At 42.1% G+C, this 17,104-nt stretch overlaps 1 protein-coding gene across 5 annotated transcripts; it reads left to right on the plus strand.

The window, feature by feature from the left end:
* Positions 1-1,798: 1,798 nt before the first annotated feature.
* LOC117537825 lies at positions 1,799-12,357 on the plus strand. Of its 5 annotated transcripts, XR_004567776.1 has the most exons (9): positions 1,802-2,120; positions 6,467-6,717; positions 7,809-8,135; positions 8,269-8,538; positions 9,538-9,630; positions 9,711-9,797; positions 9,880-9,908; positions 10,606-10,840; positions 11,515-12,357. XR_004567776.1 is itself a non-coding variant. In XM_034203203.1 (8 exons), the coding sequence occupies exons 2-8, from the start codon at positions 6,657-6,659 to the stop codon at positions 10,672-10,674; spliced, it is 933 nt and encodes a 310-aa protein (XP_034059094.1). In that variant the 5' UTR covers positions 1,799-2,120; positions 6,467-6,656; the 3' UTR covers positions 10,675-12,357. The 5 variants fall into 5 exon arrangements, 4 of the variants coding, with proteins under 4 accessions (XP_034059094.1, XP_034059095.1, XP_034059092.1 ...); XM_034203203.1 differs by having other exon boundaries at positions 1,799-2,120; positions 9,541-9,630; positions 10,606-12,357; XM_034203201.1 differs by having other exon boundaries at positions 1,800-2,120; positions 10,606-12,357.
* Positions 12,358-17,104: the final 4,747 nt, after the last annotated feature.

The raw sequence follows: 17,104 nt of genomic DNA on the forward strand, positions 1-17,104 counted from the left end.
CGGGATCAGAGCTGCTTCTGCGGGCAGAGAGGAGAGGAAACCCCGCCGGGAGGACCATGTTAAACTGAATTTTTAAATAAAGCAGTGTTGGTAAGGTTTTGAGTTGATATTTTCAGTATCTCACCGGATGTTATATGAAGGACACAACCTGCTGGATCCCAGTGAGACGATCAGAACCTCAGCAGAACGGTCCTCTCGACTCTTCAAGATGTTCTTGTGTTCCCGTCCTCCTTTGGTTCCTGGCGGTCTTTCAAGGCATCCTGTTCGTCATGCCAAATTGTGGTGGAAATGTACCGAGACAAACTAACAAATAATAATAAAATGGTGAAGAAACCTTTCCGTTATACTGAAATTAAGATTCTTGGAATAAGACAGTCTTTTAGGGAGCTTATTCTTGCAAGAAGGTAAATGGTCACAGAGTCAAGCAGTCTGCAGTGACGTACAACATTCAGGAGTCTGCAGAGGGTCTGATGTTCACATTTTCACACCAAGAATAGAAGAGGAGGGGCTAAAATAGATAATCCCACATTGAATACTGTTTGACAAACTGGTCGTTTGCTTGAGCCACAAACCTGAAACCCATAGAACAGCTGTTCAAGAGAGCTATCAAGGTGTTTGACAGAAAGCCACACTCATACCACCACTGCACCATCCTGGAAAATCACAATTTCTAGAGTTTTGACAATTTTAAGTCTTTTAAAAGTATGTGTTTTTTTAATAAATGTTTACATGGGGTTACGGCTGCTGTTTCTGCCTGCTCGGTAACCTGTCTGGGATTGTCTGCAGGTGTGTGTGTGATTATGTAAATGAGCTGTGTAGTTGCCCCAACGTCATTGGCTGTCATCTTCTGGTCCACTTCCGAGGACACTGATTGGAGCACGCCGGGCCCGACGTTCTCCAATCCCTGTGCAAGCCCAGCGCACACCTGCTGGAGACGACTACAAAGCTGGGGACAATCATCACTCTGGAGGGTCTGTTGAGTGAACAGACGCCTCTCGCTACTTGCTTTTTGTTCTGTGGAACTTGTGTGGTCTGTGTCTGGTAGTGTGATATTGTGTGTTAGTCGTGCATAGAGTAGCTTAGTTAGAGTAGTTTACATAGTGTTTAGAGTAGCTTAGGTTTTTGTGACTGTTGCCTTTAGTTTAGCTGTGTGTTTTGTATATATTCCCTGTGTTAGTCTGTACCACTTTTATAGTGAGGGTTTTAGTTTCTATTTAGTTCCGTTATTATCTATTTTTTTGTATGTAAACGGGCTCCCTTTTAGAGTCCTCCCTTTGTTTGGTTATTTGTCAACCTGTGCCCTTTTGGCCTTTTTTTGTTGTTCCAGGCTGCATGCCTGCCATTTTGTTTACCGCTGCTATTTATAATAAAACCACTTGTAATTATTACCAATCCCATTCTGGTTGTGTTGCTTCCCTTTGGTTCCCCTAGCCCAGAAGGGAACGTAATACATGGGGGCTCCTCCGGGATATATAACTTAATTCCTGGGGGGTTTTTTATAGCTAAAAACAATTTGGTAAGGTTTGTGTGCAGTTTTAGCTGAGTATGGCACTTTTCGATCTTGAGTCATTTTTGGTCTGTCCTTCTCATGAGCAATTAGATCAGTGTCGTAGAGACGACTTGTATGAGATAGCGCAACATTTCAGTCTCAGTGAATAAGCAAACGTTAAAAAAATAATTAAAGGCTCTGGTGGTGGATGAGCTGGTGGAAAGGGGTTTCCTGGTGCTACCTGTACAAGCTGACTTTGCTGCGTTCCATGTCCTGTCTGAAGCTGGGAGACAACAGCGGTCTGAGGCGGAGCCTTCAGTTGCTCAGGTAGAGGGTGAGGACGGCGGGCAGTTTAAAGCACCGGTCGCCTCGCTATGACCCACCGTCTCCTGGCAACCCAGACTCCCGAGAGGGGGCTAAGCTAAAGGTCCGTCTCGCACGTCTTCAACTGGAGGCAAAAGACAGGGAGCAAGACAGGCAGTATCAGTTCCAGTTGGAAATAAGAAAGCTTGAAATCGACAAGAAAGTCCGGATCCGTCAGCTGGAGCTAGACTCTCAACTGCGCGCATCCGGTGCTGTTGATCCTGCCGAAAGAAACTTGCCATTTCCACCTCATTCACCTGCCTTTGACGTGAGTAAAAACATTTTGCTAGTGCCAACCTTCACTGAGACTGAGGTGGATGCCTATTTTGGTGCCTTCGAGCGCATTGCTACAGCGTTGCGGTGGCCGGCTGAAGTTTGGGCTCTGATGGCAACGTGCAAATTATATGGAAAAGCTCAGGAGGCAGTTGCGGCTCTCACGTTAGAGGACAGCCTGCAGTATGACTCAGTGAAGGTTGCCATCCTCAGAGTGTATGAGTTAGTCCCTGAAGCTTAGCGGCAGAAGTTTAGAGACCATAGGAAGGGTCCTAATCAAACACACGACGAGTTCACTGACATGCATTAAGTAATGCCCAAATTGATGTTGTAATCTCTGTGTGTGTGTGTGTTGCACGTGTGTGTGTTGCACGTGTGTGTGTAATGCACGTGTGTGTCAAATGCACGTGTGTGTGTCCCAAATGCACGTGTGTGTGTCCCAAATGCACACACTGATTTGATGTCTTTCAACCAATCAAAGTGTTCCACATGATATAAAATGGACTCCAGTAGAGCCACGCCCCTTTTTCAGTAAATATTGCCGACTTTGAGGCGATGAGGAAGTGCAAGCACCTTTTTTAAATGTGTTAAATAATAAAAATACAAAGTATATATGCAATGTGTTTTAAAGTTACATTGGACCTGTGCGAAGTGATATTTCTGAATAATCTGCAATGGACTTTGAAGTGCTTCATGTATGTTATATCACTTTTTTACAAACCTACTTAAAGACTTAGAAGTGACCTCAGTGACTTTGACATTAACTCTGCAACTTGAACATTGAAGTGTTACTAACAGATCAAAGTTTAGATCCCAGTGAAGCTGCTGCTAGAGGTCAGACATGTGCTCTGTTGCACCTTCAACCTCAAACATGCTGCAGGATGAGAAGTTCAACTCTCTGCAGGAAGAAGGCGTTAAGTTATTCTCTCACTCAGTGACTTGAATCTCACCCTGGCATCTGACCTCAGACACAGATATGGTCTCAGGCATGACCAAAGTGACTCAGACTTTACCTTTCTGACTTCCTCGTGACCTCAAGGGCCAAACATGACTCAGATGGGAAAACTGTGCAGGACTAATCTCGGACTTAAAGACTTGTCTGGAAGCTGATGAAGTGTTCTCTCTTCTCCATCATCCTCTGCTCAGTCTGAGGTTTCAGAGAGTTTCTTTTTCTTTTTTCATAAACTGGTTTGTTTCTTTAACTCAGAAAAATCATGTCTCTGAAGTGTTTTGCTCGAGACACCAAACAGATCATTGCAGCATTACCCATAATACCTTGGTTGCTGATTGGCTAATGGTTACACAAGACCAAACATCGTTATGACATAAAGTGGCCAAAATCTGATCAGCAGAGAAAACACAGAGATTGTAGTCTTTGCAGTCCAGTTACATGAATACAAACCTATATAACACTACAGGAGAGGGAAACCCCCGAAAGGCACAATAGGGTCTCTTTAATGTGTCTAAACTTTATACACAGATGTGTGTGCTTCTTATCTGCTCGCCCCTTAAATCATGTTGAGCTATAACACAGAGAAACCAGCCAATAAGAATGTAAACAACACAGCATTCATATATATATTGAATGTCTCCTTTTACATTCACCTCATTTGACTTCCAACGTCTCGCCAAAAATGCGATGTCCAGAAGAAGGTAGAAGACGTGGAGCCGTGGATTTGTGCCAGTTTTTCCTTTGTATCGAGTCCTCTAGGCCAGCGGTTCACAAACTGTGGTCCGCGGACCACTGGTGGAAAAAAGCTAAATAAAATCCACTTTTTATTATCAAGGATTTTCGGAGACCACCTCATATGTGACCTGCTCTATCGAAATCAGTCGCATTGACCCGAAGACACATTTTGAGTTGTATACACTGTTGGAAAGAGGATATTCCTAGCTTTCTAATGATATCAGGATTGTTTTTGTACTCCAAATATTAAGGAAAAAATGCAGAGTCGCTGTAAGGGGGTGAAAAGTTAGGACGATTCTAAAGGGCCCGTGACTGACAGGGGCCCAAACTATTTTAGAACATTAAGAAAAAAACTTTTAAGTAACCTTTCATCATCCATCAATAATGAACATTAATAGAACGTTATATTGATAATATATTCACTAAATGTATGATTCATTTCACTTATTTTCTTCCAAAAGTTAACTATCCAAAGCCTTGGAGCAAAGCATTACTTCTTTGTATATGTAATGGTTTGGTCCTGCCTCCAACCGTGGTGCTGCACCGGCCCTTTCTAGCAGAGAGTGAGAGCATGTGAGGAGGGATGCTAGTACTTAGGTGTGTACCATGTCTTAACAAAGTCAGGCTTTCAAAAAAGAAAAGACAGGAGAGAAAGACAAGAGAGAGAGGGACTAAAGGGGGACAGTATGTTACCCAGTTTTTCAAAATAAAAGGTGGGTGTGGTCCATGAGCATACTTGCCGACCTTGAGACCTCAGAAACCGGGAGCATTTCAAAACCACCACGGGGGGGGGGGGGGGGGGGGGGGTTCAGAGTGCGAGTGAGAGCTGTCATCTTCCCTTCACAAGTCTCAAAAATGTATTTATCGTGTGAATTTGGAGATCAAAGTTTCATATTCTGAAAGCCAAGACTTTTTTTATTTATAATCTAACAAAACACACGAACCCCGAAAAACTATTTTTTTACGCAAATCCACGTTTATTTTGAAATGAGCCGTTGCGACTTCCGACTGATTATTTCCTTATTGTACACGTTTATATTAATGTATTTTATATTCAGTGTTCTCTGATTGTATGCTACAGGTAGGCTGTCATTATATTAACTTTCTTTGATATTGTAAACGTTGTGTTATGTGTCTCTTTCCTGCGATATCGGATGTTGAAAGAGCTGGAGCTGCAGTTCATGTTAGCTGATGCAGCTGTTGTGTTCTATGATTGTATGCTACAGATTTGAATATGGTCAAGGACCAAAAGAAAGAAGTTGTCCGCCGTCCTCTTTGAGAAACATACACAATGCAGACAGACACCGGTCGCACTGTGCAACAAAAGTATCAGATCGGCTTCAATTGACTTTTGATTGTCTTGTAGAGCCGATGAACGGGAGTCAGAGGCGGTGCATTCAGAATGGATTTCCACACTTTATTATTATTAATCCAGACAACGTGAGTACATGAGCTGCTCTGTGTAGCCAGCCAGCATGAATGAACTCTAAACCCGGTACCCTCACTAACGGGTCCGGGTTGCAACACACACTGTATGACACAGTGAATTATGTCCCGTAACTGTCACCACAGTCTATAATTAACTTTTTTTAAATATCGGCGTTTTAACACTACGTTTATATATGTACTTATTTTTACGGTTTGCATATGAGGTGGTCCGCAAAAATCCTTGATAATAAATAGTGGTCCGCATAAACAAAAAGTTTGAGAACCCCTGCTCTAGGGCGGGGGGTCAAACTCAATTTCATCATGGGCCACATCAGCATTATGGTTGCACTCAAAGGGCCGGTCGTATTTTTCAATCTCAATCTTTATTTATTTATAGAGCACATTTAAAACAACCTCAGTTGACCAAAGTGCTGCACAGAGAACAAATATCAAATAACACAATAGGAGTAAAATAATAAAACAATAATACAAAGCACAATAACTAGAAACATAAAAACACATACAAATATCAAAATGTTATGTTCATCTAGTATTAAAAGCCAGTTCAAAACTTTAAGACTATATATAAATACATATTTAAATATATCATATAAATTAATGTATTATATGTATATCACATTATTGCCTCTGCATTGGATTATTATTGGATAGGGTAATAACTTCATAATTAATGTCTGAAAAGCAGAAGTCTATAATAGCAAGTCTCTTCAGTGCGCACGTCACAAAATGAGATGCATTGTGGGACATGCAGTTTATGGACAACGTGCTTCTGTAAAGCGGCATTCAACCGTATAATAAACATATTATATTCTTTGTAAGCTCTTGCGGGGCCACATGAAATATAGTCGCGGGCCGCATTTGGCCCCCGGGCCTTTAGTTTGACACCGCTGCTCTAGGGGGACAAGGGCATGCTGTATTTTTCAATAAGATAAACAGATTCATCAAAGATGGAAACAGTTGGTGTTGAGCCACACAGGGCCTGGGAATGCAGTCATGTTCAAATAAACATCCAGATTGTGTCTCAATGTAAGTTTGGCTCGGTCCTCCACAGTGACTGGATGTCAGCTCAAACTGATCCGTCTCATATCGGCCTGAATTATTCCTCTGTTGCTCAGCTGAATACGTGCCTGTAGTTTTCTATACGGTGTCATACCTTCAGAGCTGCTGGTGTTAACCTCTTTCTCATCGAAACACTTCTCCTTCAGTTCTCAGAAGAAAAACACTGGAGGTGAAATGAGGAACCAGAAAACATCTTGCCACGTTCAACTTCCCCTCTTGAGATGAATGAGGAAGTGACTCTTCATTATCACAGGAAGCAGGTACTGAGTTCTTGTTAAAGAAGCAGCCGGTTAGAGACTCTGACAGTCGAGAGCCAGAGACCGAGAGAGAAGCACGATGTCTGAATTCAGAAGGATCGTGATGTCTTCATTCCTGATGCTGCTGCTCCACTTTCCAGGTGAGGATGCAGAGAACACACACTGTTTACGACTGTTAATTGAAAGCTAGTGAGGGCGTAGCTCAATTGAAATCGATGTATCCTTGGGCGAGATGCTGAACCCCAAGTCGCTCCCAATGGGGAACGGTGTGTGAAAGATACCTTCTGTCGTGGCGTTTTGATCCGTTTCTACATTTAATATCCACGTTCCTCTATCGGGGTGTGGGCTACGACGCGCCTCTCTTTGCTTCCTAACTAACTTTGCAGAGATCGTTGTAGCGTTGAATCACATCAGGTTTATTCTTTGATCCAGGCGACATTCAAACATGAAGACAAACTTCCTCGCTTCAAAGTAACTCAAAGTTCTCCGTATCAAAAAAGAACAAAAAGAACACGGTCAAAATACTCTACCGCTTCCTGTCTAATCACACCCTCAGCTGTGAACCAACGTCATGCCATATACAGACATACAGACATGCAGACATGCACGTCACATCTGACCGCAAATAAGTGAGGCTTAAACTAACATCTTTTAAAGCGTAGTATGACTCACTAAAATAGATAGTTAAGAGTTTCCTCTAAAGCCTTTTAGTAATAAGACAAACATTCAAAGCATAACGATGAAAGGGAAATGGCTCTAACCCCTTCATTGAGCAAGGGGCACATTGCTCTGTATGAACTGGGGGTGAATGGGTGACTTGTATGTAAAGCGCTTTGAGGGGTGAGAGACTGGATGAAGAGCTTTATGAATACAGTCCATTTACCATTTACCAAGTACATGAAATAAAACAGCTCTAATATCACTAACGGTACTTTACTACGTACTGTTCCTTTAACTGAGAGTGATGAGTTGTGTTTGTAACGTGGTGACTTTAGTGAACTCTTGCTCACTAAAACCCACATAGCAATATTCTTTAAAGTGATCGTCACACTCACTATGAACGCTTCAGTTAGTGATGTGGATCTGTAATTAACTCTGGTTTTAATGTGTCGTTAAATGATTCATTAAACAGATCAACCAGAACTCTAACTCTTTACCTTTTTATATAATACATCATTATTCTGTCAGCATTTATCACGTCTATATTTCTTTCTGCTTTTTTCCCCAACAGCTGCAGATCTGAAACGTTACATTGTCAGACCTGGAGATGAAGTCACTTTGCCTTGTGACTATGTGATGCATGATCAGGATAAGTGTGAGAGAACTCTCTGGCGCTTCTATGATTCACCATACCCACCAGGAGTGAGGCTGTTTGAAGACGGACAGATTCACAAAGGAGCCAAAGCTAAATCAGACAGACTGAGAGTTACAGAGAAATGTTCTCTGGTTATAAAGAAGGTCACAGAGGAGGATGCTGGTTTTTACTCCTGCAGCCAGTTCAACAGATCAGGAGAACAACAAGGTCCAGACTCTGATGTTATTCTGTCTGTTGTTTCCAGTGAGTATTTACATCATGATGTTTCAAACTGTCTCTATAGAGCAATATACTGAAACATTACAATAATAATGATTACAGTGATGAAGTTAATGTTACTCTTGTTGTCTTTCTCTCTCAATATCTCCGTCTGCAGTGACTGAATATCAGGTCAATGATGAGGTGACGTTACGCTGCTCTGTGGAGACAGATGGATGGTGTGACCCAGTGAAGTGGCTGCTTCAGGGTCGAGATGTAGATAAATATCAAAGAGAGATAAAGACATCACAGTCTCCCTGCTCTGCCTCTGTGACATTTCTGACTTCTCATTTTAGTTACACAACAAGGTCTGAGTTGCTTTCTTGTGAAGTAACTAATGGTTTCACAGGAGAAGAACATCTGTTTCCCTTCAGCCCTCAGTCCTCAGGTGAGAACACTTTGAGATGTTTAAAATCACTTCTAACAGTCTTGTTATTAGAATATACTGAAACAACACATTTACAACGTCTCACATTTATCAGGGATGTAATGAGTTTCTGAAATGTGAAGAGACGGAAGGTTCTGATAAAAAGGAGAAGCTCTTAATTGAGAAACCAGGTTAGAATATAATGAGTTGTTTCAAATCACTTATCACACATTTAATCACAGATAATGCTTTTTGGGGTTTGAGGTTTTGACGTCACTTCATTTTGTCATTTGGTTTATGCATAAAACTTTTTCCAAGTAGGGAATGAGTCCTTACCCCAAGTGAAGGAGTTCAAGTATCTCGGGGTCTTGTTCTCGAGTGAGGGAACAATGGAGCTTGAGATGGGCCGGAGAATCGGAGCAGCGGGAGCGGTACTGCAGTCGCTTTACCGCACCGTTGTGACGAAAAGGGAGCTGAGCCAGAAGGCAAAGCTCTCTGTCTACCGGGCCATTTTCGTTCCTACCCTCACCTATGGTCATGAAGGATGGGTCATGACCGAAAGAACGAGATCGCGGATACAAGCGGCCGAGATGGGTTTTCTCCGCAGGGTGGCTGGTGTCTCCCTTAGGGATAAGGTGAGAAGTTCGGTCATCAGGGAGGGACTCGGAGTTGAGCCGCTCCTCCTTCGCGTCGAAAGGAGCCAGTTGAGGTGGTTCGGGCACCTAGTTAGGATGCCACCTGGGCGCCTCCCTAGGGAGGTGTTCCAGGCACGTCCAGCTGGGAAGAGACCAAGGGGTAGACCTAGGACCAGGTGGAGGGATTATATCTCTTCGCTGGCCTGGGAGCGCCTTGGGATCCCCCAGTCAGAGCTGGTTGATGTCGCCAGGGAAAGGAACGTTTGAGGCTCTCTGCTGGAACTGCTACCCCCGAGACCCGACCACGGATAAGCGGGAGAAGATGGATGGATAAAACTTTTTTTTTAACTACAGTTTTTTGCATGATGTTGTTTTGTTCCTGAAGGAGATGCTACAACAACTGGAACACCAATTGATGAATGGACATCTGAAAGCAACACCGGAACAGGAGCAGACTGCAAACATCCAGAAGGACCAGGTAGAGACTGAAGAGAAGAAATACATTAACAGCTAAAAACCTCTGACTGTATTTCACACTTGGGACTTCTCTCTCTCCAGCTGTGTGGTGGGTCATCCTGGTGTCTGTGGGGTTAGCAGCTCTCATCGTCACCGTGGTTACGGTCCACATCTGGACCAGAGCTAAAGGTGAGGGTTCATAGATTCAAGAGAAAAGACAAAGGAAACCGTGGAAGCTGAAGTCAACATGTTTGTCTTTTTGTTTTTTCAGGGGGCAAAAAACGGAAGAGAAAAAACCTGGTGAGTTTAAATATAAAATAATAGCTTGTAATATTTATTATTTTCATTGAACTGTGATTATAAGACAGGCAGAAGATTCAACAAAGGAGTAAAGTGTGCATGTTGTGTTGAAATGAAGTATCTCTGTGGGTCCCTTGAGCAAGACACTAAAGGAAGTACTGAGATATTGTACTTCATTACAAGTAGCAATACTACAATGTACAAATACTCTAATATATAAATATGATTAATAATACAAATATACCTACATTGAAAGAACTGATGATGCAGAATGTAATAATATAATATGTGATTATAATAAGTGATGTTTTAATGTGTATCACTTCCATTTGCAATGAATGGTTTATTAAAATGACTTACATACTACTGGGTAGCTGAACTAGTTATATTTGTCATGTAATACATCATAGATGGAGATTTCTGCTCAATTTAAGAATGAAATAAATACAAAATAAAAAAAGGAATCTAAAACATGTTAAAGAAAGAATGTGTAATAAAGATGAATGGATGAAGACGAGTAAAAAGTTCAACACGAAGCTCCAAAACAAGGAGCAGTTAAAGTGTAAAGTAGCATTAACTGATGATAGTCAAGTCAAGTCCTTCAAGTATGTACTGAAGTAGAAAACTGAGTAAATGTACTTCGTTACTTTCCAGCTCTGCTCTGTGTTTTTACCATGTCTCTGTTCCATGCTGACAGGAGCAGAATGATGAAGATGAAGATGAGGCAGAGTATGAAAACGATGGAGGGGCTTCTGCCTCTGTGTGACTGATCAACAACATCAACTCCCCTCAGAGTCCATGCTGTCAAACATCACCTCCTCATATGTTACAGGAGAAAACAGGAGAACCATGAGATCATTGGAACATTTCTGATGCCTGAGAACACCTGAGCCCCACGAGAGGCCCTTCAGAAACTCACCTCCATGTGATAGGAGACACAGCTTATTGTATTCATTCCTTTCTGATGACTGAGAACACCTGAGCAGTGTTCATTTTGGCAGCTGTTTTTTATTTAGTATTTTTTAATGGTTATTAGTTTTAGTCCTTTTTATCCTTCGTAGTTTTAGTCCAGTTTTAGTCGTTGAAAAATCATTACATTTTAGTCAAGTTTTAGTCCAAATGTTTTCTCTCTTCAAACTAATTCAGTTCGGCAAACACAGGAATCTGACATTGGAATCAAGGGGACAGCATCAAGTGTTGAAATTCGTAAAGCAACATTTCACTCTCTTAACACTTTTCTTTTAACGGTATTACTCTTACAAATCTGTGTGCACGCCGCTGCAGAGTGTCTGTTAGGCCCCGCCCCCCGCACACAGAGAGAGATAGAGTTAGGCCCCGCCCCCCGCACACAGAGAGAGATAGAGAGTTAGGCCCTGACCCCCGCACACAGAGAAAGAGAGAGAGTTAGGCCCCGCCCCCTCACACAGACAAAGAGAGAGTTAGGCCCCGCCCCCCGCACACAGAGAAAGAGAGAGAGAGAGTTAGGCCCCGCCCCCCGCACACAGAGAAAGAGAGAGAGTTAGGCCCCGCCCCCTCACACAGAGAGAGTTAGGCCCCTCCCCCGCACACAGAAGACACACTTCAGAAACTCACCTCCATGTGATAGGAGACACAGCTTATTGTATTCATTCCTTTCTGACTGAACGTCCTTTAAGTGTGCTCTCACATTCCCATACATAGTTATACTGGATCTGATCTATAGTCTACAGTCTCTGGATAACATCTCAATATTAGCAGTACTTGTACTCACACCTTATACCTTCACTTCTCACTGTAACTGCTGCACATGTTCAAACATACAAGTGTTGGGTTGAATTCATAAAATATCTAAATTGTAAAATGGTCCATAAAATATTTTCTTAATTGTGATCTCTGGGAAAATCATTCACCCTAGTGTCGATTTAATAACTTTAATAAATGCTTTTATCTCGTTTTTCAATTAATGATTCATAGCGTGTACTTATACTGTACCTACAGTATATATACCTGTACTGCCTACTGTAACTGCTGCACATGCTCTATATCTCTGATCAATTGTCTACACAATAGGATGTTTAGAATAACGCTTATTCTAACAGTTAGCATGCTTATGTATATCATCAACATATTTCATACAGATATATTGAACTTTTTTAATACACTATATTTCCTTTTCCTGACTAAATCAGTCTGGTATCAGAGGACAATAAGATTTCCCACAATGCTCTAAATACTGATTACATTTACATTACTTGAAAATTGGCGCTGAATTTAATATCCATATTATAGTTTTTAAGTAGCATCAGCCTCATTGTAATAGTAGTTTAAGTCTCCATTAAGCAAAACACTGCAAAGCATTTTAAGCTCAATTGAACCACTTGTCTGCAATTGTCACTTCACCCCACACCGTGATAAACTCCACTGACTGATCCCCGCTGCTTCAAATAAATAAAATGTCCTCTTAAATGTAGATGTGTAGACTCTGTTTAAACATACATGCACATACATGTTGGCTGGAGTCCTTCTTTTGGCTTTTTGCTGTGCGTTTTCTAATAAAAGTCACAAATGCAGCCAGTGAAACGGCATGCAGCCTCGCAAATGTCACCATGAGAGCGACGGCTATTAAACAGGTTCTCCACACATCGTCTACTTTGACAGTGATCGCTTTTTAAAGATGCAGGATTCAAAGGGAGGTCAGTTTGAGACTCCTACATTATAGTTTTAGAGCCTTTAAAAAGGTTTGTTAAAGTTACGATCAGGTGGTTCCTGCAGCTTGGTGACATAGTGGGTTCCTGCATCTGGTATCTCTCCACATGTCTACATTTTGTAATCAGAATACCAGTCTATAGTTTTCTTATTCATACACTATACTTGCTCCACTATGTCATTCTATTGTATTACTTTATTTCCTTTTTATCCTTTTTTTATGTTGCATTTAGGGATAAGTCCTACGCTGTCAAATAAGTCCTACGCTGTCATTGGAGGCAGTCGCAATTTCTACAGGCTCGCACTACCTGTTAGCATCTGGCATCTGTTAGCATCTAGCTCTCCTGCTTACAAACTTTTAGCCATCCCTGCTTATACAAGTAGTAGTTTTAGTTGTCTGCGATCTGCCGAGGCCTATTCCCACCTGTCGAGTACGGCTGTACTGAGGTGTTTTTCCCCCGGAGACGTCGCGAAGAGACGGAGCGGCTCCACCTGTTGCTGCATGCGATCTGCGATTTACGGAGGCCTGCTCGTCGCGTAGAGACGGAGCGGCTCCACCTGTTGCTGACTGCGATCTGCGATCTACGGAGGCCTGCTCCCACCTGTAGAATACGGCTGTACTGGAGAGGTGTTTACCCCGGAGTCGTCGCGGAGAGACGGAGTGGATCCACGCTTCGGGCTTGGCCTGCTTCCACCGGGCGTGTGCTGCTGTGCGGAGGAGGATTTTACCACCGCTGGGGCCTGCTTTCCACCTGTCCTGGTTCTGCTGTTGCAGAGGCCTGCTTTCACCCCGGGGATACCACGGAGGGAGCGGAGCGCTTCCATGCTGCTGTTTTCGCCTGTCCTTTGCTGCTGTGCTGATTTTGCTCCAGGAACATCGCGGATTCTGTGTGCTGGTCTGGGAAAATGGCCCATATCGGGATTCTGCTGTGCCTGTTAACTGTTTTAGACTATGAGAAGATCTCTAGTCATTCTGAGAAGACTACTGGATTCAGGTCTGTTCTGCCACCCGCAGTGGGCATCCCCTGCAAAGGTTCGGATGTGTTGCTCAAACAATTACCGGTTGCCTTGTCACAGACAATCTGCTCGACAAAATACGTTTGTCTTTTTTGTTTTCCTGAGATGATGGTTCTTCAGGACTGCTTCTTAAGCTCTAATCACACTCTCGCAGACTTTTCCGGTGTTTCTAAATTAGATGACAATGTATGTGTGTCGTTTAAGAGGAAAAGATGCCTGGTTTTGTTGTTGTTATTACTGTTAGGAAATGTACAACCTAACCCTGGTCCGCCCAGTAGTAGTAGTCAGATCGCTACTCCTGCTGATTTTAAAGCTAGGTCTGGGTTGGGTTTCATCCACTTGAATGTGCGCAGTCTGTTAGGTAAACTAGATTTTGTCCGTATCTGGGCGAGCTCAACTGACGCTGACGTCATTGTTTTATCAGAAACATGGCTAAACAAATCTATTTTGGCCTCTGACATTGCCTTAAATGGTTTTAATGTGTATCGTACCGACCGGCCTAATAAAGGTGGTGGCGTTGCCATTTATGTTAAGAACAAGTTCAGTGTAACCACATTAGTTTCCAAATCGATCAGTAAGCAATTTGAATGTTTGGCCATAAATATAGAAGTGGCAAAGGGTCAACAGGTCATGGTAGTGAGTTGTTACAGACCCCCCTCAGCTGTCAAAGACTCCTTGTCTTCACTAGCAAATATGTGATCACAACTAGACTACAAGGAAATAGTGCTACTTAGAGATTTTAACTGGGACTGGTTAACTGCAGTGTCAGAGGATTTTAAAAACCTTTGTATCTCTTTAAATGTTACTCAGATTGTGGACAGTCCTACTCGCCCAAATATTAAGTCCCCTAATAAATCCTCCCTAATTGATCTCATTTTAACTAATGTTCTCCATAAATATTCATCTGTGGGAGTATTTGCAAATGATCTGAGTGATCACTGTGTTGTAGCCACAATTAGGGACACTAAGGTCCAAAAGGTTAAACCTCGCATTATCATTAAGAGAGACAAAAAACATTTTGTGGAGCATGGTTTTGTGCATGATCTGTTTGATTTTGATTGGGGTAAAATCGATCTGTGTGCTGATGTAGAAACCGCATGGTCTTATTTTTATCTTGGTTTTATGGAGATCATTGATAGACATGCATCCCTGCATCAATTTAGAGTAAAGGGATGAGACAATCCTTGGTTTTCTGCTAATCGGTCCAGTCTCCTTCATGAGAGAAACAAGGCCTGGGCAAAGGCTAGGAATTCAGGCTCAGAGGTAGAATGGCTGCGTTTTAGGCAGCTAAAGAATAGCTTCACATCGCATATCAAAAGTGCTAAATCAAAGTCCTATCTGTCAGTTACCACAAAGAATCTGAATAATCCTGGAAAATTTTGGAAAGCCATTAAATCGTTATCCACCGGTGATATCCGTAATGAGCTACCTCCGTGCCTTACCACAGCATCTGGCACTATATCGGACAGGGCTACTATGCTAAATTGCTTTAATGAGCATTTTGTGTCCTGTGGTTCTCTATTTGATTCTGTCACTAACTCTACGTCTGTGAACACTACAGTATGTGACTCTGAAAAACGTGTGTTGGAAAACCCTTTTAGTTTTACCCCTTTTACTGTTGATGTTGTTCGTGAAGCTTTAACCAAGTTAGATCCTAAGAAACCGGCTGGCCCGGACAACGTAGAACCTTTCTTTTTAAAGATAGCTGCAGATTGTATTGCTCCACCTCTCACTACTCTTTTTAACCTCTCCCTCAGCACTAACACAATTCCAAAATGGTGGAAGTCAGCTTATGTCCTGCCTTTGCTAAAAGGAGGGGAGGCCACCTTATTAAATAACTATAGGCCAATCTCTAAGTTGTCAGTTCTGGCCAAGGTTCTTGAACGCCTAGTGAGTGAACAGGTAAAGGTGTTTTTATGTAACAATGACATCCTGTCTAAACATCAGTCAGGCTTCAGAAAGCCACACAGCACCATCACTGCCACAATGAAAGTGGTGAATGATGTGGCGAGTATTTTAGGTAATAAGCAGAGTTGTGCAGCTCTATTTATTGACCTGTCCAAAGCGTTTGATACCGTCGATCATCGCATTTTAAAGCAGAGGCTACTCAGTATAGGCATATCCAGCCATGCAGTGGGTGGTTTGTAAACTACCTCTCTGAAAGGTCCCAATGTGTTCACTTTGATGGGCTGTCTTCTGAGTGGTTGAACATTACTAATGGTGTACCACAAGGTTCTGTTTTAGGTGCACTTTCATTCTCCATATATATCAACAGTTTAGGTGAAAATGTGGATGAAGCTACTTTACATTTTTATGCGGATGATACCGTGATGAACTGTGCAGGTCCCTCCATTAAAGAGGCTGGTGTTAAATTACAGGCTGTTTTTAACATTATTCAGACTCAGCTCTCTGAACTAAAGCTTCTTTTAAATGTTGAGAAAACCAAGGTAATGCTCTTTTCTAAAGCTAAAAAGACACCAGAGCCTGTTTTGGATATTGTAACTACGCAAGGAATAAAACTTGAAGTGGTTACCTGTTACAAATACCTTGGTATCTGGCTTGATGATTGTCTCACTTTTAAACTTCATGTCAATAACCTGCTTAAAAAGCTGAGGGTTAGGCTAGGTTTCTTCTACAGGAACAAGTCCTGTTTCTCGCTTGAGGCCAGGAAAAGGCTCTGTGACCTTTTGACCTGTGCTGGACTATGGTGATCTGATGTATCTGAATGCACCTGCCCATTGCCTGGTCAAGTTAGATGCTGCGTATCACAGCGCATTGAGATTTGTGACAAACTGTAAATCATTAACCCATCACTGTACCCTGTATGCAAGGGCTGGTTTGCTTTCACTAACTGTACGGAGGCTCAGTCACTGGTACATTTTTATATACAAAGCCATGTTAGGGAAACTTCCATCTTATATCTGCTCCCTGATCTCACGGAAAATTGTAAGTGGCTACTGCCTGAGATCGAATGCTGTGGTTTTATTAAATGTGCCAACTGCTAGGACTGTCTTGGAATAGTCTGCAAATTAAATGGAAACTGAACAATCTGGTGCCACTAAATGTTTTTAAAGCTCGGTTGGATGCGACTCAATCGGAAGCTATAGGTACCTGTTCATGTGGATAATTATGTAAATGATGCTGTATGATGTCCTTTTGTTGTTCTATTTATGTTTTTATGTTTCATGTGGAACTACTTGAGCAGGTCTCCCTTGAAAAATAGATCAATGATCTCAATGGGATTTATCTGTATAAATAAAGGTTTGAAATGAAATGAGGGATGCATACCGGTATCCGGTATTACCGAAATACCGGATACTGGTGGCTACGGTATATACCGTACCGAAATCTGATCCGGTTTCGAAATCAGATCCGGTTTCGATACTTTATTTTAAAAGTGAGTCCATGGCCCGTGATGGCGGGTGTTATAAATTAGATTGCATAATCGTTTTTCTTCATATTTTATGTATTTTTGTTTGTTCAATACTAGAAAG

Source organism: Gymnodraco acuticeps, unplaced genomic scaffold (genome assembly GCF_902827175.1).
Source record: "Gymnodraco acuticeps unplaced genomic scaffold, fGymAcu1.1, whole genome shotgun sequence".
In the NCBI taxonomy this organism is placed as follows: domain Eukaryota; kingdom Metazoa; phylum Chordata; class Actinopteri; order Perciformes; family Bathydraconidae; genus Gymnodraco; species Gymnodraco acuticeps.

Excerpts from the sequence above, each read along its gene's own strand:
- LOC117537825 (XM_034203201.1), top strand. The coding sequence starts at position 6,657 with ATGTCTGAATTCAGAAGGATCGTGATGTCTTCATTCCTGATGCTGCTG. Across the intron at positions 6,718-7,808 it reads GCTGCTGCTCCACTTTCCAG|CTGCAGATCTGAAACGTTAC; the intron begins GTGAGGATGCAG and ends TTTCCCCAACAG. Across the intron at positions 9,798-9,879 it reads CATCTGGACCAGAGCTAAAG|GGGGCAAAAAACGGAAGAGA; the intron begins GTGAGGGTTCAT and ends TTGTTTTTTCAG.